At 39.7% G+C, this 24,938-nt stretch overlaps 1 protein-coding gene across 2 annotated transcripts; it reads left to right on the plus strand.

Moving 5' to 3' along the window:
* The first annotated feature begins 4 nt into the window (after window positions 1-4).
* Window positions 5-24,928, plus strand: LOC102222555 (protein disulfide-isomerase-like). 2 transcript variants are annotated; one of them, XM_023334009.1, is made up of 12 exons: window positions 5-1,348; window positions 2,891-3,097; window positions 10,435-10,545; window positions 13,106-13,239; window positions 13,339-13,476; window positions 18,925-19,041; window positions 19,121-19,246; window positions 19,882-20,076; window positions 20,162-20,282; window positions 24,148-24,326; window positions 24,406-24,570; window positions 24,657-24,928. In XM_023334009.1, exons 1-12 carry the CDS (start codon window positions 1,081-1,083, stop codon window positions 24,711-24,713), a joined length of 1,818 nt encoding a protein of 605 aa, XP_023189777.1. In that variant the 5' UTR covers window positions 5-1,080; the 3' UTR covers window positions 24,714-24,928. The 2 variants fall into 2 exon arrangements, with proteins under 2 accessions (XP_023189777.1, XP_023189778.1); XM_023334010.1 differs by lacking the exon at window positions 10,435-10,545 and having other exon boundaries at window positions 7-1,348.
* Window positions 24,929-24,938: the final 10 nt, after the last annotated feature.

A 24,938-nucleotide genomic window follows, 5' to 3' on the forward strand; every position in this document is an offset into this window, starting at 1 on the left:
AGGAGTCTGGAGGCAGGGGTAGTGCAACCAACCAGGTGTTTTAATCTCCAACATTTAACAAAGATGACATTCCTGCTTACATGGTCATGAGGTGTCGCAGCACCCGCACCTATTACTCCCATCATGTGGCCAACATGCAGGCTTTGTGATCCTGGGCGGCACCAATTAACACACTTCTCAAAAGACAGGGTAGAACAAACCACATATACACCAAACAACTTAACAAAACAACCAATCTTCAACACATAAATAACAAACATTCTTCATGGTTACATACTCATTTGCTATCTAAAACTACCCTCATATAAATATTAATTTATTCATCACTTCTAAAATGCCTCAGGCTTTGTTCCCCCTCTTCCATCTGCACTTGGTCTCTTCCGGAATCTTTATCAGGTGTTCAGGCCCCCGGGGACTCTTTTCGCCTGAACACCCTACAGAGGAACAGACAGAGGTAAGCCATAATCTACAAACATTTGTAATACATTTCATAATTACCATACCTACTTCATTTATATTATTCCCCCCCCCAGGACACCCTCAATACCCACTGAGATGCCCTGCATAAAACACCCAATAAAATACTTCAATCTATTTGTACCCGTCTCATTATCATTTACACATAATTAAGATGTTATCCTGACCAGTAATGAAGACCTTCATTACAACATGTTAAAGAAAAAGCTAACTTTTCTCCTACCTTTATCATTGAGCCATTTTTAGGTAAATGAGGTTTAGATAAGCACCAATAAGTAGTTATTCTATAAAATATCTTCCAACGTAAATATCTGTCAGTATTAATTAAAAACATGCCAACAAATGGAAAAAAGATGACAAATGCTGACATTTAATAAATTTTGTGCTTACTGCTGTTTATGAACCAAATCAATATCTTTACATGGCATGATGTGATTGGCTCCAACGAGTCCTGTGAAAGTGCAGCCTCCGATTGGACAAGAGGGAAGACCAGTAACATTCTGACACACACACTCCATGTTAGATAAATAAATGTAGGACAGGTTCCCCCACACCTGAGCAGAGGTGACAGAGCAGGTTACACATACACACACACACAGAGACATGAGAACACACAAGCTATGCATCGCTCTGCTGGGCCTGCTGCTGCTGGGGTCCTTCAGCGTTCAGGCCGGTGACCCCAAGGATGACCCCGACAGGGCAACAGAGGCATCATCAGCAGAGACACAAGAGGACACCTCAGAGGAGACAGACAAGAAGCCAAAGAAGGAGAAGACAACAAACATAGAAGAAGAAAAAGACGTTTTGGTTCTACACATCAACAACTTTGACAGAGCTCTCAGCGAAAATGAGTTTTTACTGGTTGAGTTTTGTAAGTAAAAATATATTATTAATATTCTTATTATTAAATATAAGTTTAAACAGGCAGGTTGTGCAGGATGTGCTGTTTTACAGAAAGTTGGTAGAACATATGTTACATGTGCTGCTGTTTAATACAAAACATTAATTTAAAGGAATATTGATCTAAAATTGAAAACACTCAATGGCTTCAAAATATCAAAAGGATACCTAAATATAAAGCATGAGCCATTTCTTAAAAGAACTGAAATATTTATGCTAATAAAAGAAAGAAATGAAGTTGAGATAACCATGAAATATCACCTAGAGCTGCAGGACTACATTATTTTATCACACACCAATAGAGGATTTCCTCTGGTATTTTATATTCATACCCCTGAGGTACTATGAAACAAATGGAGAAATGTCCCCACACATGTCCTGTCAAGTTCAGCTGTTGTCCTGCTGAAAAGCTCCCACACATGAGCTCAGCAGGACAACAGCAGAGGGAAAAAAGGAGCAGTGAGGATAAAGCTGAGGCTAGTCAGCGCTTCTGCTATCAGCAGCTTATTTCCCTGGGAATTGAGGGAACGGTAGCAACAGGACAGATAATGCTTCCAGTCAATGTTCTAGTCAATGGCGGGCAGAGAAGCCAAAAATTTTACTCAAGTAAGAGTAACACTACTTCAACATATTTTTACTCAAGCAAAAGTAAAAAGTAGCCATCCTGTAAGAGTAAAAAAAGTATTTGGTAAATAGTCTACTCAAGTACCAAGTAACTGAAAAAATGATCAATCCTTAAATATTTAAAAATTACATTATCAGGTGGACCAAAATATAAAGTTAAACTTTTTAAGTTAAATTTTAGTATCTTAAGGATGAAAATGACAATAATTCCTGAGACCCAGAGAAAAAAAAGTTTTTGAATTTCTTTTTTTTTACACTACATGATTCTTTGGAGTGAAAAAACATCACTACAATTGAAAAAGTTTCAAAACATGTTTTTATTTATTTTTTAGAGTATGTCCTTTGGAGAGGACATCGGGACTCTCTTGTGGCAAATATGAACACATTTTGAGGCCCAGGATGTCCTCTCTAAGGACCAACAGGATTTAACACAGTGGCATGTATGGTTTCAGAGTTATGAACAAAAAAAACCTATGTCCTCCACAGAGGACAAAATTGTATTGCTGGGTCTCAGGAGGATAACAAAAAATAAAATCAGGCAAAAGAAACTTTTTCCAAATCAGCTTCTTTCAATAAAAAACGTAAGAAACTTTATCAAAAATTGCAGGTCTGTGTCTGGTGAATTTTTGGTTAAAACATGTTTGTTCTTCATTCAGTGGGTAGAGAGTCCAGAAATTTTACTCAAGTAAGAGTAGCGGTACTTCATAATAAAACTACTCAGGTGAAATTAAAAAGTAGAGTGTAGTAAAAATACTTCTTAAAAGTTTTTAAAAATTTTTTTTTTAAAAGTTGCTCAAGTAATTGTAATTGAGTAAATGTAACTAGTTACTGCTTAACTCTGCTTGACTGTGTGCAACTGTGCTTCAAATATGTGTTTGTTTGTCTGAAGATGCTCCCTGGTGTGGCCACTGCAAAGAGTTTGAACCGATTTACGCCGAGGTCGCAGAGAAACTGAAGGAGGAGGGAGCAGGCATGCGATTGGCCAAGGTGGATGCCATCGAGGAGAAGGAGCTGGCTGATGAGTTTGAGGTCGGAAGCTTTCCCACTCTGAAGGTGTTCATCAACGGGGAGCGCAAGCTGCCATTGGACTACACCGGTAGAGATGCAGAGACATTTATCTTAGACAAATATTGTAGAAATTATATGCAACCACTATTAACATGTATTCACAACTCTTATCTCAAGAGTTTAGGGCCACATAAATACTTGTGGCAGACCTGATTTGGCCGCAGCGCCTTGAGGTTGACATGAGGTCTAAAAACCCCCAGCATAACCAGGACCAGGCTCAAGATTAGCAGCCATGTATATCGACAGACAAACAGAGACTGAAGGAAAATTAAAGATAAACACAGAAGCACTGACCCTATTGTGCCTTCTGTAGTAAACAGAAATAGAGCGATAATGCAAAGATAATGGCAGCAATAATTGTATGAATACATGCACAAATGGAGAGTAAATAGTTTCAGCAAGGTGGACACTATGTCTTCCACGAGCCGAAGCCTGTAGCGGCTTACGTGGTAGCTCTAGATAACCTAAGACACACAGAGGAAAGTTTTAAGACAATCAGCTCTAAGATCTAAGAGTGATTTTAGTGTTATCATATTCATGATTACCTGTCCTTAATCTTCGACCTAACCCAAAGATCTCATCCTGTTAGGCTGGTATCTTGTGTGTTTTAGATCGGGTAAAACATACAATATACCAAACCACAGGCTGAGTACACTGCTAAGACTCAAACAGGGAAACAGTCCCAACACAAACAGCAGCAACAGCTAATATGTCTAGTTTTAAGAGCAGTTTTAAATTATTAATAACATTTATATGCTAAACAGAGGTCACACTAGACATTTTTGTTGTCCGTCATTTTGACTGACAGCATAAAAAAGTCCATCATTTTCTATTTTTATCCGTCAAATTATAATCATATTAGTGAAGAAGTAATGAAGACTGAAGCTGGTTTGGTTATGGATAAATAATCACTCTCCAAGGTGTCGGATTAGAACAGCTGATATTTTAGATGAGTTAGTGAAATAAGAGAACGTCCGAGTCCAGAATTGAGCTTTACTTGACTTTAATTAGCTCTTGAGTTTCCTCCATACATATAAAGGCACATGTGTGGTTTTCTATAAAGATAAACAAATACAAATTATGAGAACTTGCCTGTAAATACTTTCACAAATAAACCTAATGTCCACAAAGTGAATAAACGTGTTTAAAGATTACACTAGACTAGTAACTGGTTAATATCTGAATATGAGACGGTAAGTACATATAAATAATAATCAACCCTGCTAATAATAGCGTCACATGATAAAACATACAAGAGAAATAAGGCAATTCAATTGGAAATGGTAACACAAATAACAGCTGCAGAGCTTAATAGCTTAATGCTAAACGGCTAACTTTTAGCTCTCCACAATACGAGTAAACCACACCAAACGATCATAATATTCAACAGGACAAAGTACAAATACAGCTCTTAGGCATTTATAAAACTAAACTAAACCACCAACAGCATTACTTACATTCAATGGACGCACACAGTAGAAAGAGGTAATAAACAAAGTCTGCGTTGATATCCACGCTACTCAATAATCAGATCTATGAACAAAATATGGTCGAGGAACCACCCAGTAGCGGAAATAAAATACTACATATAAAGCACCTTGATAAAGGAAAACCAAACTAGAGGGCTGAAAACAAATAATTAACAGTCTTTTGTATTAACATAGGCTATTCAGCTGCATTTTTTGCAGTTTAATATTCAGTTGGCCGGTGAACCCAGATTCCTTCACACATAAAACAAATGAATGCATCTCAGTGATTCTTGAGAAGTGGGACAAAATGGGTTTAAATTTTCCCAATTTAAAAAAAAATTATTCCTCAAGGTTATGTATACAAATGTGATAAATAATGTTTTGGAAATGTAAAGATGCTAAGGTGCAGGCTTCCAGTTGCAACATTTTTTTGAAAATTACTAATTGACCTGGCTCAGAACTTTGTCATCACCATCTGACAAAACTAAATATAAAATTATTTTTAATGACCATGTTAGTGATATTTTTACTCAGTTTTACAGATAAATGCTTCTCAAGAAACAAAAGAAATATTATTTAAAACAAAAAAACACAACATAAAGTCCATGTGAGGGAGTTGACAGTGCATGACGGAGTTGATGCTGAACTGAAGGTGGTGACAAACTAGTGAGTAAAAAGAAATACTTGATACATATGAAGTAATGACATTTATGTAAAATACATTAAAATGAATTAAATGCACATTTAATTCAACACATTCAACACTATCACTGAAAGAGTCACAATGTCAGTTAAAAACCCTGAAGGAGCTGACAAAATGCCAAACTACCTCAATTTATATGATGTTATTCTGAAGGAGGCCATATTGTAGCTCATCAGGTCCATGAAATCCTTACAGTATACCAAAATTAAGCATTTATTTCACAAAATTTAATCAAAATTTAGTAAATTGTCAGTTATGGTGTTGACACATCATGGTTGTGACAAACAACTTAGGAATAAAATGTAAGAAAAAAATAAAGAATAACATAAGCTAACCAGAGCTGCTTAGCCCTCTTAGCAAAAGAAGAGAAAGGAAGAGGTCATGGGTTCCACAGAATTTCTTATGCCCCCAATAATGCCTGATTTTTTTTTTTTTACATTCTTTTTATGTCTGACGGTGTTGACAGAATCTTGGGACAAATTTCAATGGAGTTGGAAAATATATAAAACATATTTTTAATGAAATTTATTGATACTTTTATAATTATTTATTTGAATACTTATATTTAATTGTCATAATATATTATCTTAGTATTCCTTTAATTTTTTTAAACTATTATAATGTATTGAGTTTTGCTCCAGGACAAGCTATTTTAAAGACACCATCCACCTACTACAATGTTTAAAATAAAAAATATTTATCAAACACCAGGAAAACATACATTGCTGTGCTCACATGGCCCAGGTTAGTTTAGTCAGATATATATATATATATATATATATATATATATATATATATATATATATATATATATATATATATATATATATATATATATATAGTGTATATTTTATTCAAATTTTGTGCTTTATCATAGGACCTGTTTTGTGCCTCTTCTCAAGAATCACTGTTCTAACTTTTTTCTCGTAGTGGCAAAAACCACTGACTGTGACCCCAATAACTTAGAATAAATTAAATTAAACGACTTCACTTAAATTACCAGCACTTCACCAGCTGACGTCTGAACGCACAGCTTCATAAATTCCTCCTGATCCGCATCTGCAGAGAAATCTGCGCTAGTTCATCAGTCAGTAGGATCTGTCTGATCCAAACCGATCAATTGAATTCTGCGAGCCTTTTACCCTGTGCGGTCCGGGCGTGCGCTTTTACGAGGATCTTTTTGCGTGGTTTCGCTTCACCGAAACAGACAGATGTTACGTCTGCCGCGCTCCTCCAGAACGCCGCTCTCCTTATGGGTGCGGGAGGGAAACGTCTTCCAGCTCCATTAGTTAAAACCGCAGGATGAGTTCAGTTTCATTCTTCGCAGCGGCAGACTGCGCATGTTACGGTCTAATTAACTTCTGCACTTTTATTTATTTCCTCAAGATAAACTGCCGGCTCCTCTGTTTAGACTATAAATGGTTTAACACAACATTGCATTGTCTTTAGTTTTCTCTAGTCTGTAATGGAGACTTGAATTACGCGCCGTTTCAACCAAAGGTTTGGAACGCGCTTCCTAACCAGACGCTCCAAAGCGTCCGGTCCATAACTCTTCAACACGCGGTCAGCTCCGGTCAGAAAGACGATTTAATTCAGAGTCCATGAGAAGATATTCAGAAAGGATTTTTTTATTGATTGATTTTAGTTGCCTCTGCGGTGAAATCTTTGAGTAAACTTAAAGTCTATAATGTCTGTCCGTGTGCATCAGTCAGGGGCAGGCGTAACTTCCTGAAGGACTGGTGTGGACATGTCCCCACCAACTCTGGCTTGAAGAGGACAGCCCCCACCAATATTTCATACAATACGGACACAATACCATATTCCTTTATAAGTATATGTGCATTTCGGTTCAGTTGGCACAAAAATAAGGCGACTCAAACATCTAGTTTGTGACAGAGTATCAGTGGAGCAGGTATTTAAATTAGCTAATCAACTACCGCGAGCGTTCAGACTGTGACCTTGGGTACAGTTTCTGTTATGTGTGGAGAACCTTAAATCCTCTTTTTACCAGATCACACAGATAAGTTTGTAAAAATTACCAGAAGCACTGTTGCAAATTAAACACAGTTTATTGAATTCACAAATACCTATGGACAAAAATAGTCAGTTTATTTTATTGTACAAAAATGACCACATTAAGAGTAAGAGTCTATGCTGGCCCTGGAAACCTTATAGCTGAGAGACATAGTTAAAACCCAATTAAATAAAGTTAGACTGCTTGGGGGAGGAATAATAATAAGGAAAACACAAATATAACTAAATACACCCAAGTGTTCCCTAACAAAAACACACTCACACAAAAATCCCTGGTGAATACAGCAAGGAAAAGAAAAACTCCCCTTCCACTAGTCTCCTCAATCTGAATAAAGCAGCTTGGGACCCAGGGACAGCATGTTTCCTTTTTTAAAAAACAAGCCAGAGGGCTAGACAATAAAAACTTCCCTTCCTTAAGCAAACCAAAGAAAAGAAAATACTTTTGATCAATAATAACTATCCAAGAAAAAGAAATTCTAAACTAAAACAAAAGCTGAAACTGAAACAAAAACTGGAACAGTATAGCAGGCCAACCTTCTCTAAAGTGAAACCAGTCAACGGCGCTTTGTACATCACTCTAGAAGTATATTACCTCTGCACAAATCATCAGCCTGGGATCTGATCTCCTCAGCAAGAGGAAGAGAGCGTAGCACCATACTTCCGGGACAAGATGCCCCGGCTACAAGACAATCACTTCTTAATGATCGCAAAATAAACATCAAGCCTGAAAATTCAAAAAAGATAAATCTGTAGTGGACTGAATGTTCTGTTTTGGTATTTCTGCGTACTATGTGTGGGAATTTTTTTAGTGTGTTTTTTTATGTTAATTGCTGATAGTAGCCTTTCGACTTCTGGAGATGTTGTCTGACGGTTGCCATGGCAACAGGTCTGCGTGTGATGTTAAGATGACAGAATGGGAAAGAAAAGAATATCACTGGTTTTAGTTGTTCTGCTCCTGGGTTTCTACATCCCTGAACTAACTGTATTATTTGTTTGTAACAAATGATGCAGTGATGCAAATGTGACAACATTCAAAGCAATCATAAATATTTTATAAAGCATATGGCTCGAAGTTTGTTAAATTTTAAACCATGGCTCCTACAGCAGCAATAAGGTAAAATTAAATCATTTTATAAATGAGAAATTCACTTAGTCCTCTGTTGCATCTTCACAGAAACTAAGTTATTTACACAGGGAGAATATAGTTTACATATCCAAACATCGGCACTCTTTGCATTCTCAATTATACAACTGAATAAAACTGAAAATTTTCCCATCTCACTTGATTATTGTCATCCATTAAAGTGAGAATAATAAACATAGAACTCAAAATTGACAAATAAATATTTCTGACATTTAAAATATAAATCAGTGACCAACATAGCCACCCTTCTGTTCAGTAACATTTATAAGGCTTCCATTCTGTCAGTTTCTTGATCGGTTGACGATCAACTTTTTATGCAGCCTCCCAGACACTGTTCGGAGATGTGTTCTGTTTTCCTTCACCATAAATCTCCCGTTTAAGAAGGGTCCTCTGTCATGAGGTGCGGCGGTGAAGGTGGTGAGGCAGACGCCGTAGACCCAGGTTGAAGTAAATGAATGATTTTAATGAAGAATGTCCAGAACAACACCGTCCAACATGGTCCAAACAAACGGGCAGCACGGCCAAGCGGAAGCCAGGGCTCGACGCCGGTAGCAACCGCAACACAAACGGACGAGACGTAGGACTGGGTACACAGACAACAGACTAGCAGCCAAATGAGACGAGGACCCGACAAAGACACAGACACACAGGTGACACTAAATACACAGGCGGTAATTAGGGAAACTAGAAACACCTGGGAGTAATCGAGGGGAGAACAGGACAACACGGAGACACAGAGACACTGGAAACTCAAAATAAACACACAGAAAAACACGGAACATGACATCCACAAGTTCTCAATGAGGTTTAGGTCTGGTGAGGAAGGGGGCCACTTTATTATTCTTTCATCTTTAAGGCCTTTACTGGCTGGACACATAGTGGAGTACTTTGATGCATGTGATCTGTCAAGAGTCACTCTCATCTCATCAGTCCATAAGACCTTTGAGAAATCTGTCTTCAGATCTGTCTTGGCCCAGTCATGACGTTTCAACTTATGTGTCTTGTTCACTGGTGGTCGGGTTTCAGCCTTCCTTACCATGGCCATGTCCCAGAGGTCTGGGCACTCCAGGTAGGTTGCAGTTCTGGAATATAACAGCACTGAAAGATAATGTGTTCCTGGTAGCTTCACATTTAATTCTTCTCAAATATTTGGCAGTTAATTTACATCTTTTTTTCTCAACATGTTTCTTGTGACCCTGTTGACTATTTGCATCAAAGCGTCTGTGTCAGAGAATCTGTGATCACACCCAATATCCCCAATATCTTAGCAATAGCAATTTCAAGAGTGCTGCATCCTTCTGAAAGACTTGACAATTTTGAATTTTTCAGTCACTTAAATCTCTTTTTTAGCCTCTTTTGCCTGAGGAAAAGAAGCTGCCTAACAGTTCTGCACACCTTGATATAGAGTGTTGCTCTTCTTAGGCCCCACACTCCCTCATTAAATAAATACATATCCGCCAATATGTATTTGTATATTTATCAATAAACATTCAAGCTCTGTGCACGCGGCTGAGGGGCACGGCTCTTGCGGCGATCAGCAGCAAGTACGTTCGTTTTGTTCGTGTAGGAGTTTCATGTGTTCCCGTTTTATTTTTAATGTTTTTGATGCAAAATGGAAATTACGGCGTGTTTTCTTCTATTGTGGATGGTGCTTTGCCTTTCCTTCAGTCTCTCAAGACCATTTGGCCCGGACTAAATATAGCAAGGAGTTTCTTCTGCAGTGGAGCGAGCCTCCTTCAGCACCCCCTCCAGATCTAATTTGTCTATCTTTGGATTCTTTTACTGAACTTAAGAGTGGCAAGAGGAAAAAATTAAATCCTCCACCACGTAAAAAAAGGAAGCGGGGTAGACGTGGTGGTTTGCTCCAGCGTCTACAGAGACAATTGGTTTCTCGCATCCCTCTACTGTCCATCATTCTTTCTAATGCGCAATCTCTCCGCAACAAATTGGATGAGCTCCAAGCACAGGTACGATTTCAACATGAATTCAGAGACAAATGTTATTGGTGTTTACAGAAACTTGGCTTTCGGACAGAGATTCAAACATGGAAATGACTATTGATGGATTTGGTGCGCCAGTACGCCTGGACCAGGATGCTGGCATTACTGGAAAATCACAAGGAGGGGGTATGTGTTTGTATGTTAATGAACGCTGGTGTAAAACTGTTAAGGTCAGAGAGAAGTTATGCACTAAACACATTGAACTGTTGTCCGTGTCTCTGCGGCCTCTATATCTCCCTCGGGAATTTCCCCACATATTTATCGTCGTTGTTTACATTCATCCAAGAGCCAATGAGGAGCAAGCGTCAGAGTCCATATCAGAAGTGACACAGAAGCTGCAGTCTAAGTCTCCTGATGCCCCTTTATTCATCCTCGGCAATTTTAACCATTGTTCATTAATAAGAACTCATAAGGACTTTTATCAATATGTCACCTGTCCCACCAGGAACAACAAAATTCTGGACCTGTGTTATGATTCTGTCAAAGGAGCATATAAATCTGTCCCTTTTCCTCCCTTGGGTGGAGCTGACCATAATTGTGTGCAACTTTTACCAGCTTATCGTTCTGCCCTTAGGAGAGGTAAAACCATCACTAGACAGATCACCAACTGGACTGATGATTCCAAAAATTTAGTATTAAACCAAAAAATGCCCTTAACAGAGTAATACATACTAGCAATAAGATCTTAGGGGTTGAACAATTCTCACTTACAGAACTGTGTAATAAAACAAGTCATTAGGAAAACTAAAGCCATTATTGCTGATATTTCTCATCCTTTACATGCTGAGTTCCAGTTTCTGCCTTCTGGCATCAGGCTCAGACTTCCTTGTATAAAAAGTAACAGGTACAAGCACTCCTTTGTTTCTACAGCAATATCTCTTTTTAATGCAGGACAAGGTAGGGGGACTTGCACCTGATCTAGTGTAGTAACTGTTGGTCAATAATGAAATACACTGCTGTATTCTTCCCATTATGTGTTGATTTGTATTTTATATGCTTTTGGTATTTTTTGTTCCTTATTTTTTAATCTTTGATACTTTGTCTTTTAGTTTTTATACTTGCTGCAACATCAATTTCCCAATTTGGGATACGAATAAATCTGAAATGTGAAGTTTATATTCACTGGGTTCATATGCTTTATGTGTGTAGGAATCTGGGTTCACGGCCCAACTGAATATTATACCACAAATGAATTAAGTTCAAATGCCTTCAATCATAGAATACTGTGTATCATTATGCCTTAAGGTTAGTAACCAGTAGCAGATAACTTACACATCATTGTGAGTTGTATGCAAAAGCTGAATGGCCTCCTTTAAGCGTACGGAGAAACAATCACCTGATGATCCTGATTTAGAAATCTCTACTCGGCTTGGCTCCAGCATACTTTAGTTCTCTCTTACATAGATCTATTATTTCCCATTCTTTACGCTCTAATAAAATTTTTCTTTTGCATGTTCCACATATTCGAACTGAAAAGGGGAAGCAAGCATGTGTGATGGTTCCTACAGCCTGGAATCAGCTCCAGTCTGAACTCAAGATGTCAGAATTTATTTCATTGGATTTATTTTGAGCTATTCTTAAAAACAGGCAAAAAGATTCTATTTAACAGTGTCATTACTTTTAAAGTATTTTCTATTGTTTTACATTTGTGCATGTGTGTTAATTAGTTTTATTTTGTAACCAGGTATATTGCAGACTTCTGCCCAGGTCCCTCTTGAAAATGAGATCTAGATCTCAACGGGGGTTTACCTGGTTAACCTCCTGAGACCCAGCAATACATTTTTGTCCTCTGTGGAGGACATAGGTTTTTTGTTCATAACTCTGAAACCATACATGCCACTGTGTTAAATCCTGTTGGTCCTTAGAGAGGACATCCTGGGCCTCAAAATGTGTTCATATTTGCCACAAGAGAGTCCCGATGTCCTCTCCAAAGGACATACTGTAATAAACAAATAAAAACATGTTTTGAAACTTTTTCAATTGTAGTGATGTTTTTTCACTCCAAAGAGTCATGTAGTGAAAAAAAAAAAATTCAAAAACTTTTTTTTTCTGGGTCTCAGGAGGATAAATAAAGAAAATAAAAAAATTTAAATAAAGTTTATACAGCTTGGAGTTGGAAAATACAAATAAAAATGATTATATAGTCAAAACTAAAACTTGCCTAATAATTGTGCTCACAGTCTTAAGACCTGTTTAAGACCCCATCTAGTCTTAGATGTTTCTCTGTTGCAGCAGATATGGCTGAAAAGATTAAATTATGTCTTTAGTAAATTATTCAAGTTCTACAGATGCATGTATGTGATTTCAAACTTACCCATATGCTTAACATAGTAAGTTTTTGGGGAAAATATGCAACTGAAAATGGGACACAGGCAGGGATTCAAATCTAGGAGTTCACAGAAACTTATCCAATGACTGTGACTCAGAGAAACCAAATATGAAATACTAGAACCACCAAGAAGGAATCTTGGCGGTTCTAGTATTTCATATTAAACTAAGGAAGGAAGTGAATATGAAAACCAACGACTGCCCTATATTAAAATATAGACCAATGTCCTATGCACAGTTCATGAAAGTCCTACTGTTTCAAGACCTTTTGTACTCACCTAGGCCATGTTTTTCTAAAAAGAAAAAAAGGAAAATCCCCACTTCTACTATTTATCTCATGGGTGTATCTGTTTTCCAGGTAAAAGATCAGTGGAGGGTATAATTCAATGGATGAAACGTCGCGTCGGTCCCGGTACTTCAATCCTTGACTCTGTGGACTCTGCGGCCAAGTTCATCAGCACCCACAATATCTCTGTTGTAGGATTCTTCAGTGTAGGTCTCATAAGGCATACTTTGTGATGCCTCTATGTCTCATGATAGGAGTCCATGTTTAAAACATCCATGTTGTTTCCTCTTGTTCCTTCATTCCAGAGTTTGGAAAGCGAGTCTGCCCATGTGTTCAAGGAGGTCTCTTTTGATTTGACTGATGTTGAGTTTGGAGTTACTGTAATTCCTGAAGTGTTTCAGAAGTATGAAGTGAAATCAGACTCAGTGGTGCTGTTCAAAAAGGTATGAGAAGACACAGACTCAACTGTCATCCATTGCTTTGGAAATCTATTGTTGTTAAGATTTTAAAATATCTCTGCAGGCCTCTGCCTCTGCAATGCCTACAGCATTCACACTAATGAATGCTGTAGTGTGAATTCACACTAATGAGTTCAAGTTTTCTGGTTGCTCTGTAAATTTTGCTGCACTTTTTCTCCTGCATACTTTGTGCTATTTTCACCATTCAACTTTTATGCTATTCAGCTTGCTCTCCTAATGCCAGTTATATATCTTGGTATTCATAACCTTCATACTTTTTATAATATTCAGCTTTTTATGAATTTTTATGAAACCGCTCCATCCTGTGGCAGAATTGAAAATTACAATATAAAATGAATGTGTTTCACAGTTGATGTTTTAGGTTCTGCCTATTAATGGCAATGAATCATCCAGTTTCAGGGCTGTCATGGAGGACACAAGACAGTGGCCATTTTGAAGTTGGACCGTTTAACAGCTTTTATGCTGTTTAAAACCTGGGAATAATTTGAGCTTTTGACATTGCTTTTTTCGTACTGCATGTGGGATGTTTTTTGTAGTCACTGTGCTAAACGATGCCTCCAAACAAATGTTAATATCTCAGGAACTATAAGAGGTATGGATTTCATTCACCCACCGTTTTTATCTGAAGGAATGGGGAAACGTTTCTGTCATTTTCATATTTTAGGTTTTACATGAGTTTTTTTTACTGTAACCCAGCATGCTAGCGGTATCCTAGATGCTATCATTAGTATTTTAGCTAGTTTTAGCTTTTTAGCTAATTTTGGCTTTTATTTGGGTTTTTCATACTGCATGGACCTTTCTGCAAGTCTTCAGCAGTTGGCGTCAGACGTTTTTGCCATTTTCACCAAAAGCATTCAGCATTCACACTTGTATTTTCATAGGAAATGCACACTTTCTAGTTTTAGTAGCTCAACATAAGCTCCCCTGGAGGGGGGGCACGACGGGCTGGGCTTTTTCCCATGGAGCCCGGCTGGGCTTAGCCCGAAGAGGAAACATGGGTCCCCCCTCCCATGGGCCCACCACCTGTGAGAGGGGCCAAAGGGGTCAGGTGCATTGTGAGATGGGTGGCGGTCGAGGGAGGGGACCGTGGCGGTCCGATCCTCGGTTGCAGAAGCTGGCTCTTGGGACGTGGAATGTCAACTCTCTGGTGGGGAAGGAGCTGGAGCTAGTGTGTGAGGTTGAGAGGTTCCGGCTAGAAATAGTCGGTCTCGCCTCGATGGCTCTGGTTCTGGAACCAGTCTCCTTGAGAGTGGCTGAACATACTTCCACTCTGGAGTTGCCCAAGGTGAGAGGCGTCGGGCAGGAGTGGGCATACTTGTTGCTCCCCATCTCGGCGCCTGCACATTGGGGTTTACCCCGGTGAATGAGTGGGTAGCCTCCCTCCGCCTACGGGTTGGGGGGCAGGTCCTGACTGTCGTTTGTGCTTACGGGCCGAATGGCAGTTCGGCCTGTAACTAGGGACTCCCTTCTTGGAGTCCCTAGAGGGGGTACTGGAGAGTGCCCCTCCTGGGGACTCCCTTGTTCGGCTGGGGGACTTCAATGCTCACGTGGGCAATGACAGTGAGACCTGGAGGGGCGTGGTTGGGAGGAACGGCCCCCCCGATCTGAACTCGAATGGTGTTCTGTTGTTGGACTTCTGTGCTCGTCACGGATTGTCCATAATGAACACCATGTTCAGGCATAAGGGTGTCCACACGTGCACTTGGCACCAGGACACCCTAGGCCGCAGTTCGATGTTGTAATCGTTTCATCGGATCTGCAGCCGCATGTCTTGGACACTCGGGTGAAGAAAGGTGCTGAGCGGTTTACTGACCACTACCTGGTGGTGAGTTGGCTCCGGTGGTGGGGGAGGATGCCGGTCAGACCTGGCAGGTCCAAACGTGTTGTGAGGGTCTGCTGGGAACGTCTGGCAGAATCCCCTGTGAGATAGAGCTTTAACTCTCATCTCCGACAGAACGTCAAACACGTTCCGGGGGAGGTGGAGGACATTGAACCTGAGTGGACCATATTCCATGCCTCCATTGTCGAGGTGGCTCATCTGAGCTGTGGCCGCAAGGTTGTCGGTGCCTGTCGTGGCGGCAACCCTCGTATCCGTTGGTGGACATCTTTGGTGAGGGATGCTGTCAGGCTGAAGAAGGAGTCCTATCGGGCCTTTTTGGCCTGTGGGACTCCGGAAACAGCTGATGGGTACCGGCGGGCGAAGTGGCATGTGGCTCGGGTGGTTGCTGAGGCAAAACCTCGGGCATGGGAGGAGTTTGGAGAGGCCATTGAGAAAGACTTCCATACGGCTTCGAGGCGATTCTGGTCCACCATCCGGCATCTCAGGAGGGAGAAGCAGTACAGCACCAACACTGTTTACAGTGGGGATGGTGTGCTGCTGACCTCGACTCGGGATGTTGTGGGCCGGTGGGTAGAATACTTCAAAGACCTCCTCAATCCCACCAACAGCCTTCCATTGAGGAAGCTGAGTCTGGGGACTCTGTGTTGGGCTCTCCAATCTCTGGGGACGAGGTCGCCGAGGTGTTTAAAAAGCTCCTTAGTGGCAGAGCCCTGGGGGTGGATGAGATCCGCCTGGAGTTCCTTAAATCTCCGGATGTTGTAGGGTTGTGTTGGCTGACGCGGCTCTGCAATATCCTATGGACATCGGGGGCAGTTCCCCTGGATTGGCAGATCAGGGGGGTGGTTCAAAAAGGGGCACCAGAGGGTGTGCTCCAACTATAGGGGGGTCACACTCTTGAGCCTCCCTGGCAAGGTCTATTCAGGGGTCCTGAAGAGGAGGGTCCATCGGATAGTTGAACCTCGGATTCAGGAAGAGCAGTGTGGTTTTCGTCCTGGTCGTGTAACACTGGACCAGCTCTACACCCTCAGCAGGGTCCTGGAGGGTGCATGGGAATTCGCCCAACCGGTCTACATGTGTTTTGTGGACTTGGAGAAGGCGTTCGACCGTGTCCCTCGGGGAGCCCTGTGGAGGGTCCTCCGGGAGTATGGGGTACTGAGCCCCTTGATACGTGCTGTCAGGTCCCTGTATGACCGGTGTCGGAGTCTGGCTCTGCATTGCTGGCAGTAAGTTGGGCTTGTTTCCGGTGAGAGTTGGACTCCGCCAGGGCAGCCCTTTATCACCGTTTCTGTTCATTACTTTTATGGACAGAATTTCTAGATGCAGTCAAGGTGTTGAGCGTATCCGTTTTGGTGGCCTTAGGATCTCATCTCTGCTTTTAGCAGATGATGTGGTCCTTTTGGCTTCATCCGGTCGGGATCTGCAGCTCGCTAGAGCGGTTCGCAGCCAAGTGTGAAGCGGCCGGGATGGTGATCAGTGCCTCCAAATCCGAGGCCATGGTCTTGAGCCAGAAAAGGGTCGGGGGGGATGTCCTGCCCCAAGTGGAGGAGTTCAAATATCTCGGGAGCTTGTTCACAAATGAGGGAAGAAGGGAGCGGGAGATCGACAGGCGGATTGGCGCAGCGTTGCCATCAAGTGGGCGCTGTACCAGTCCGTCGTGGTGAAGAAAGAGCTGAGCCAAAAAGCAAAGCTCTCGATTTACCGGTCGATCTACGTTCCCACCCTCATCTATGGTCATGAGCTTTGGGTCATGACCGAAAGAACGAGATCGCGGATACAAGTGGCCGAAATGGGTTTTCTCCGCAGGGTGTCTGGGCTCTCCCTGAGAGATAGGGTGAGAGGCTCAGTCATCTGGGAGGGACTCAGAGTAGAGCCGCTGCTCCTTCACATCGAGAGGAGCCAGTTGAGGTGGCTCGGGCATCTGGTCAGGATACCTCCTGGTCGCCTCCCTGGTGAGGTGTTCCGGGCACGCCCCACCAGGAGGAGGCCCCAGGGAAGACCCAGGACACGCTGGAGGGACTATGTCTCTCGGCTGGCCTGGGGACGCCTCGGGATTCCCCCGGAGGAGCTAGAAGAAGTGGCCAGGGAGAGGGAAGTCTGGGCCTCCCTTCTGAAGCTGCTACCCCCGCGACCCGACCTCAGATAAGCGGAAGAAGATGGATGGATGAATGGATGGACATACTGTAAGCTCCAAGGGTAATGTTTAAGATCAGCTTAAGTCAACTGTTAAAAACCTCCAAAACTCTAGAACCATGCACGATTGGTTTTTATTATCATTAAAAGTACCCTACTTAAAAGATGACTCAAATAATTTTATTGTCCACATCTCACATTAGAATTTTATATACTTCTTTAATTGGTAAGCTTTTAGCAGAAAAAAGCAAAAGCAAAAATTCAGTTAGTGATGATAAATTTTGAAAACACATAATTCAACTTTCTATCCTTAGCCACTGTTACTAGTAACTCAGAGAGGCTTTTGAGTAGCAGTTCAACTCATACCCCAGTTGGTAATCAATTCTGACAACAGGTGACCCCAAAGTTTTTGGACGGAAGCTTTCTTCTTCGCTGCAGAGTCTTCCTCTGGATGGACACAAGATAAATGTTGTTGTTGTCCTCTGGATGGTTCAGCTTCTCATCAACTGTGAGCACCTTGTCCATCGACCAAGTCTGTTGTAGAAACTAGAAATCTCTTTATGGGCCATCTAATCAGGAACCATGGGCAAGGGCAGTTGGCTTCACCCTTTTTCAGCAGAGCATAGTGTTTGTCTCTGTAGCTCTGTAGCACGGTCCTCTGTAGGTCTTCTGTCTGCATCCCTTGTTGACGTCGACTTCTGCAGTGGGTACTAAGCACTTTCTTCTCCTCTTTTCAAAATCTTTTATACTTTCTCCGCACATGGTTGTGTATGGCAAAAGGCTATGTGACTCATCAACAGTGCTGTTTAACGCCCTTGGAGAGTCACTTCCCCCTTTTCTGTGGCCATCTGAAGTTACTTCCCCAAATTCACTCTTGCTACTTTTTTAGTTCCTCTTAGGTATTCTCCAGTCTTTGTTTAGTTCCCTTTCTCTCTGTTCTGTTCTGACCCTAACCGACTTGGTTTTGGTCTACTTACAGCAATGAATGTATGTAATAAATTCTATACATCTAACAATTACATTTAATTTTAATATTTTATTAATACTTCATAATCATCATTCAATAATTATTTAATCAAAAATATTAAAACCACATAATCAACATGAAATAATTTTATAATAACAGTTACATGTATCTCTTAGGCCCATTTCACTTCTGCAAAATAGAAAACACATTTCAGTGACGATGCTTTTCTTCTTTTTAATCACCAATGAAACTGAAAAGATCTCACCATTACGCACCAGTTAGTACAACACAAGATAGTAAATGCAGATTAATAACTGCAATTATTGCCACTTCTATTCAATTAAAATAATTGACATATTAAAATCACAGTTTATTAATTTTTTGCTGGTTCATCAGTTAATTGTCACAAATTTATTTTAGCTCAAATCATTTTTTTATGTGTTCAGTGTGATAAAAGAAGTTATGTTTCTGGTAGTTTGATGATGGCAGAGAAGACTATGTGTGGTCAGAAGAAGATAAATTAGACAAACAGAACTTAAGCTCCTTCATCAAGGAAAACAGCCTGGAGCTCATCATCCCATTCAACCCCGAGGTAAAGCATTCAGGCTTATCAACATGATTAGAAGTACAAATTTGAATCTATAATGAAAATATTCATTCTATGTTTTCAGGTAGCAGACAAGATCTTTGCTTCTCGCATCCGCCTGCATAGCCTGCTGTTCATCAACTCCACAGTGCAGGGTCAGCTGGAGCTGGTGGAGGAGGCCAAGGCTGTTGCCAAGAAGTTTAAGGGCAAGGTAAGAGCTGGGCTCTGTCTATATGCCGACATTTATCGGTTTGCCTTGGAGTCTGGAAACTGGACTACTTTGTTGAGACAAAGGAATAAGCCCACAACATGAAACTGCTTGTTTTAAGACAGATCTTCAGCAGTTAGTAACAGTATTACATAAAACTGACTCTTTTTTTAGCTTTCCATCATGTTATAATGTTATTCCATCATCAAAAACATAACTGCAGTGTTGCTTAGATTCTTTCATGCATGTTTGAGAAATCCTTTAGGCTAGACTTCAGACTAGCCAACAGCAATTTGTAAACACCTGGTGGAACTGTGTATTTACTGAACTCATTATATAAGCTACTTCTCCATGCAGTGCTGGTAAAAACATTGTGAAAGGGTTAATAGAGAAGCCATGTTCTGATGACTTCCTGAAGGTGGAATTTCAGAAAGAGCAGGAGTTTTTAAAGAGACAGAGGACCAATTTTAAGGTGTTAAATTACAAAGTAAAATTTATTTTAATTCATATTTGATATTACAGCCTTTTTATAACATCCAAAGGTAACATTGTTACTTGATTGTGCTATAAAATGGCACTATGTGCCTGGAAAACACATTACACTGACAAAAACAGAACTTTCTGTGTGTGTTATCTAGATGCTGTTTGTTCTGATTGATGTGACACAGGCCCTGTCACATGTGCTAAATTATTTTGGAGTGTCAGAAAGCGACGCACCTACTGCAAGGATCATCCACATGGAAACACAGAAGAAGTTCAGTATTCCCTCTGGAGCTCTAACAGCAGATTCCCTGTGGCTGCTGTGTCAGGAAGTTGTTGATGGCATTGCAATGGTAAAACAGATGCTCACCCACTTATTAAATGCAGTTACTCACCCATATTAAATCCAGTCACTTGTCTTGTCACTATATGCTGCAGCCATACTATCGTACTGAAGAAATCCCAGAGGACTGGGACAAAGAACCAGTCAAAGTCCTGGTGGGCAAGAATTTTAAATCTGTGGCTCTGGACCCGGCCAAAAACGTCTTTATTGAGTTTTGTGAGTTAATTTGTACCATATCAGCATTTTTATCATTATTTTACTAACTGCTCAAAACAGTTGGTTCAAATTACAAATGAACATACTTCTGTTGTTCATATATGATTAATTTTCATCTTCAATATGATGAAGAGAAAATTAAATCCTTGTCAATTTAACTCATTCACAATTATGCAAGCATACATAAACTCTTAATTGATCTATGTGATGAAGGTCAAGGTCAGATTTATTCATGTTGCACATTTGCAAACAACCAAGTGCTGTACACAAACAGTAGGTAGAAATACTGTACACAACAATAAGGATAGACAAACACAACACATAAACAGATACAGTAAGTAAAATATGCATGAATAAATACAAGGAGAAAAAGTTGGAATAGAAATACAAATACCATTAATAATTAACAATAAATATCTCTGATAATATCAACCTTTCTAACTTTATATCTGATGTTTCATTTAGTTTTATTTTATTTCATATGTAAGTTAATATTACATTTTATGTTTTATTTTACAACTTCTTTCAGTGCCCTTCCCTCCCCAGAATTGAAACACTATTGCAAATCTGTTCATATTTAATAACTTATCTGTACAAACCACTGGCTCCAGCATTGTATAACCTTATTATCAAAACCTCGAAATAATTTCCAAAATCAGTTTATTAAGTGAATCAGTAACATTTAATCAAGACTACTCAGTTTGAGAGAGAAAAAGTGCAAATCATTCAATGGGATGTGCATTTTTAGATTTAATACAGTAAAACTTTTTACAGCTGTGAGCATTGGTTATGTACAGCTTCAGTTTAGTTTTTCACAAGGAAAATAGTTTTTAACATTTATTGTGTAAACATTTGCAGCAGTGTTGCTTATATCCCAGCTTGTCAGATGAGAAGAGATGAATTGTGCATAACATTTTCCATTAACAGTAAAAATAGGTTTCGTCTATTTCCTGGCCTTTTTCTGCGAGCTACATTTCTTGCTTATGATGGAGTATAAGGGTCGGGCTCTGAGTTTTTGATTTGTGTCTTAAATACAAGTAAAGTTGTACGAAATGAAAGTCATAATTTTATAACTTTCCATCATACCGTGCTAAATTGCGGAATACGGAGTAAATACTAAATGTTTTAGCACATCACCAGCAAATTTTCAGCCCCTTTGAAACGATTGTTTGAGCAACTTTTTATTTAATAGATAGAACCAGACTTGCTGAGAGGGTCACGTTATATCATTCTATCGAAGCTTTTTAATTTAACAACTTTCGTCCAGCAATGTTACATCTTTATTTTGCCAATATTTAAATTATTCAGACTTGGTTCTTGTAGTATTATGACTGTATTCTTGTATTTGAAACTAAAAATCTCTTAGCCTGGCCATAACTCCGTCATTCTTGCTTTACTGACCTCTGCTGCCGTTTTACTTTTCACTGTCAAACTCCATCTCTCCTCTATGATGGTAGTTATATTTCAAAAACATCACCGCTTGTATCCCCCGACCCTCTGCTCAGTTTACAATGTTGATGTGTAGCTACTTCTACTGGCTTGAACAGGCAGCCTGTTGATTAGTTACGCCCCACTATTTGAGTACTGCTCTAAAGCAACACACTATGGTTTTAAGTGCTTTGCTTTGCAGTAGTTAGATTGCATACAGGTGTCATCTTCACAACATGCAGACTCTAATAAACAATTTTGTTGGAGTTGTTGCATTTCTTCCCTTATTTCTGGAAAATTAAGTGGAACTTTTCAACATTACTCAGAATATTTTGTCCATCCATCCATCCACCCATCTCTCTCTGGTGGGATGCATTGGGAATTAGAATTCTGGAAGCAAAAAATTTACCATCCTCACAAGGTTGCATCAAAATTGTTGCTGAGTCAGAACTTGTGTTGATATTTGGCTCATGTAATTACTAATAATTTGATCAATAATTTATTATTGATTAAATTGTTAATAAAATCCAAGTTATTTAGTTAAATCAGGGCACCATCTAGAATTTCTGGAATAATAAGCCAAACTCAGTCTCTGGTGAAGGAATGAATTCAGACCACTGGCAGAAGAAACTCTTCGCACAAGAAGGAATGATCACTGACACATTCATTTCGAATCAAGTCTGAGAGTTTATTATCAAAGTAGCCCAACTTCACAGCTGAATTATTCCTCTTTCTTTAACTACTGGTATGCAATCTAACTACTGATAAGACAAATGAATATATTGAATAATAAAATGAGAACTCAGATTAATGAGAGAACTATGACAACATGAAAGGGAATATTGAAAAATAACTTCCAACTAATTAACTGATTAAACAAGAAAAGAAAGGGAAAATCCCTTTTGCAGAACCATGAATGCAGCACAACAGTGTTGTAGGACAGAGTTACCCCTTTCCTCTGGCCAAGGAAGATTAAGATCAGATCAAAAGGGAAGGAGGTCAGGTTACTGCCCAGACCCAGAGTGGCTCACCACTTTGAGACAAAGAGTGGTAAAACTCCACCAGTTGAGGGCTTACATTTAGGCTGCACAAAGAAAATATGGTTTTAGGCGACCACAAAGTAGATATGAATTTGAAATCAAGGAAAGAAGAGAACAAGAGGGAGAAGAGAGTGGCTGAAAGTGAGATAATGAATTCTAGTCATGCTAGCAACAACATAATGTAAGAATATCACAGCATATAATAAGATAATAATACTTTATTGATCCTCTAAGGGGGAAAATTTGTTTGTCCTAGCATAGTACACAAAATAATAATAATAAAAAAAAAATTAAAATAAAGTAATAACAATAAATATACAACAATAATAAATAACAATGAGCAGTGATAGTCCTAAGGACACACATATTGCTCAGTACATTACTAAATATGTATTCAACATGTAAAGCACACAGCTCTAGAGACTATCTATGAATTATAAAGTCTGATAGCCTCCGGCAGAAAAGACTTGCTGCAGCGTTCTTTAGCACATCTGGCCTGTAGTAATCTTTGGCTAGCTCTGCTCCTCAGGCTGTCCACCACACTGAGCTATCCTTGCTAGCTCTGATCTTCTTCAGCTTTCTGTCTCTCTTTATCTCTTCTGGAGCCAGCTTGATCTCCACAACTGACCTCCATTAATCAGCACAACACTAATCAAGCATGCAACAGAAAAGAGATTTAAACACCTATTTCAGCCTAGATAATAATCACTCAGTTGATAGTCAGTCAGGTCAAAGCAATGTCCAAAACTCCAAAAATCGTTTGAACAGGAAACAACTTGTTCTCTTCCAGCAGAAGGCGTATGGTTGGCTGGCATCCCAGGTAAGTTTTCAGCAGAATCTCTGGTACTTTGAGATGGAAAAACCAAGGAAAATACCGTTTTCTTGGAAAAATGGAGAGGCTGTCACAGCCCCCTGCAGGCAGATGCATCACGTCTCTATGCGCAGAAATGCAGGGTACACAGACCACTTTCTGATCCACTGAACACTTCAAAGGTTTTGAAATAAATCGTCTTCCTGGCCAGCACGTTAGAAGAAAAGGTCCTGTGTCTCAGTTGAATGCTGACTACAAAGACAAAAGCAAGATTCAGATCTTATTTTTTGAGGTGGGATCAGTTCTTATCTGATCACCTCCAAGTTTTATTGCAATAGATTGGGTCAGCAGTGATGTCTCCAGTACAAAAAATTTCTTAGGAATTAGATCTGATCAGTTTGTGACCAGTAAAGAATCCCTACAGATGTTAACAGATCATCTAAACTGAGAGTTTTTGAAGGGTATTTTTCTTAAACAAATAACCTCAAATATTTAAAAGAGAATGTTGCAGTGATTGAATATTATAAATTTTTATTATTTCTGCAGTTGCCTTAGTTTTCCTTACATCTTGTCTCTGTTTGTGTAGATGCTCCATGGTGTGGACACTGCAAAGAACTGGCTCCAATTTGGGACCAGCTGGGAGAGAAATATGCTGATCATGAAAACATCATCATAGCCAAGATGGACGCCACAGCCAATGAAGTGGAGTCACTTGTCATTTCAGGATTTCCAACCATCAAATATTACCCAGCTGAAGGCAAAGAGGTAGAAACGCTCATCTCACCACAGAGATGCAAAAGCCATAAAAAAAAATGTACCATTTCATTTTGCTGTTTTCACTCAGGTGGTCGACTACACTGGGAACCGAGATCTGGAGACATTTAGCAAGTTCCTGGATAGTGGAGGAGTTTTACCACAGGAAGAAAGTGGCGAGGATGATGATGATTATGATGATGGTGAGGAGAGCTCAGATGCTAAAGAAGAAGACAGCACTGGTGATCAAAGCAAGGTTTGCTATTATTTCATTACCTCTTAGCCATTATTACTCATATTTAAAGCTGCAATCAAACCTTTCTCTTTCCTCTCTGTTCTCAGGAAGTAAATGAGTCTGCAGAAATTTCTGAAAACAAGACATCTAAAGACGAACTGTAATCGTGCTAAACGCATATTAATATCAAGCTATCTTCTTCCAGTTTTCTTAGTAAAAGTTATATAACGTATGAATCATTGTCTCTGTACTGAGAATTATAATGAATGTTTAAGCTCTCAGTTTGCTACGTGTAAAACTATTTGATTCTTAAAATGATAAATTTTGATTTGACAACTTGAGGACGAAGAATAAAGATGTATTAAGGAAAGAAACAAAATTATTTAGTC

This window comes from Xiphophorus maculatus, chromosome 5 (genome assembly GCF_002775205.1).
Source record: "Xiphophorus maculatus strain JP 163 A chromosome 5, X_maculatus-5.0-male, whole genome shotgun sequence".
Classification (NCBI taxonomy): domain Eukaryota; kingdom Metazoa; phylum Chordata; class Actinopteri; order Cyprinodontiformes; family Poeciliidae; genus Xiphophorus; species Xiphophorus maculatus.

Coding starts and splice junctions, on each gene's coding strand:
- LOC102222555 (XM_023334009.1), top strand. CDS start 1,081: ATGAGAACACACAAGCTATGCATCGCTCTGCTGGGCCTGCTGCTGCTG. Junction 3,098..10,434: donor GCTGCCATTGGACTACACCG/GTAGAGATGCAG, acceptor TGGTGTTTACAG/AAACTTGGCTTTCGGACAGA. Junction 24,571..24,656: donor GCACTGGTGATCAAAGCAAG/GTTTGCTATTAT, acceptor CTCTGTTCTCAG/GAAGTAAATGAGTCTGCAGA.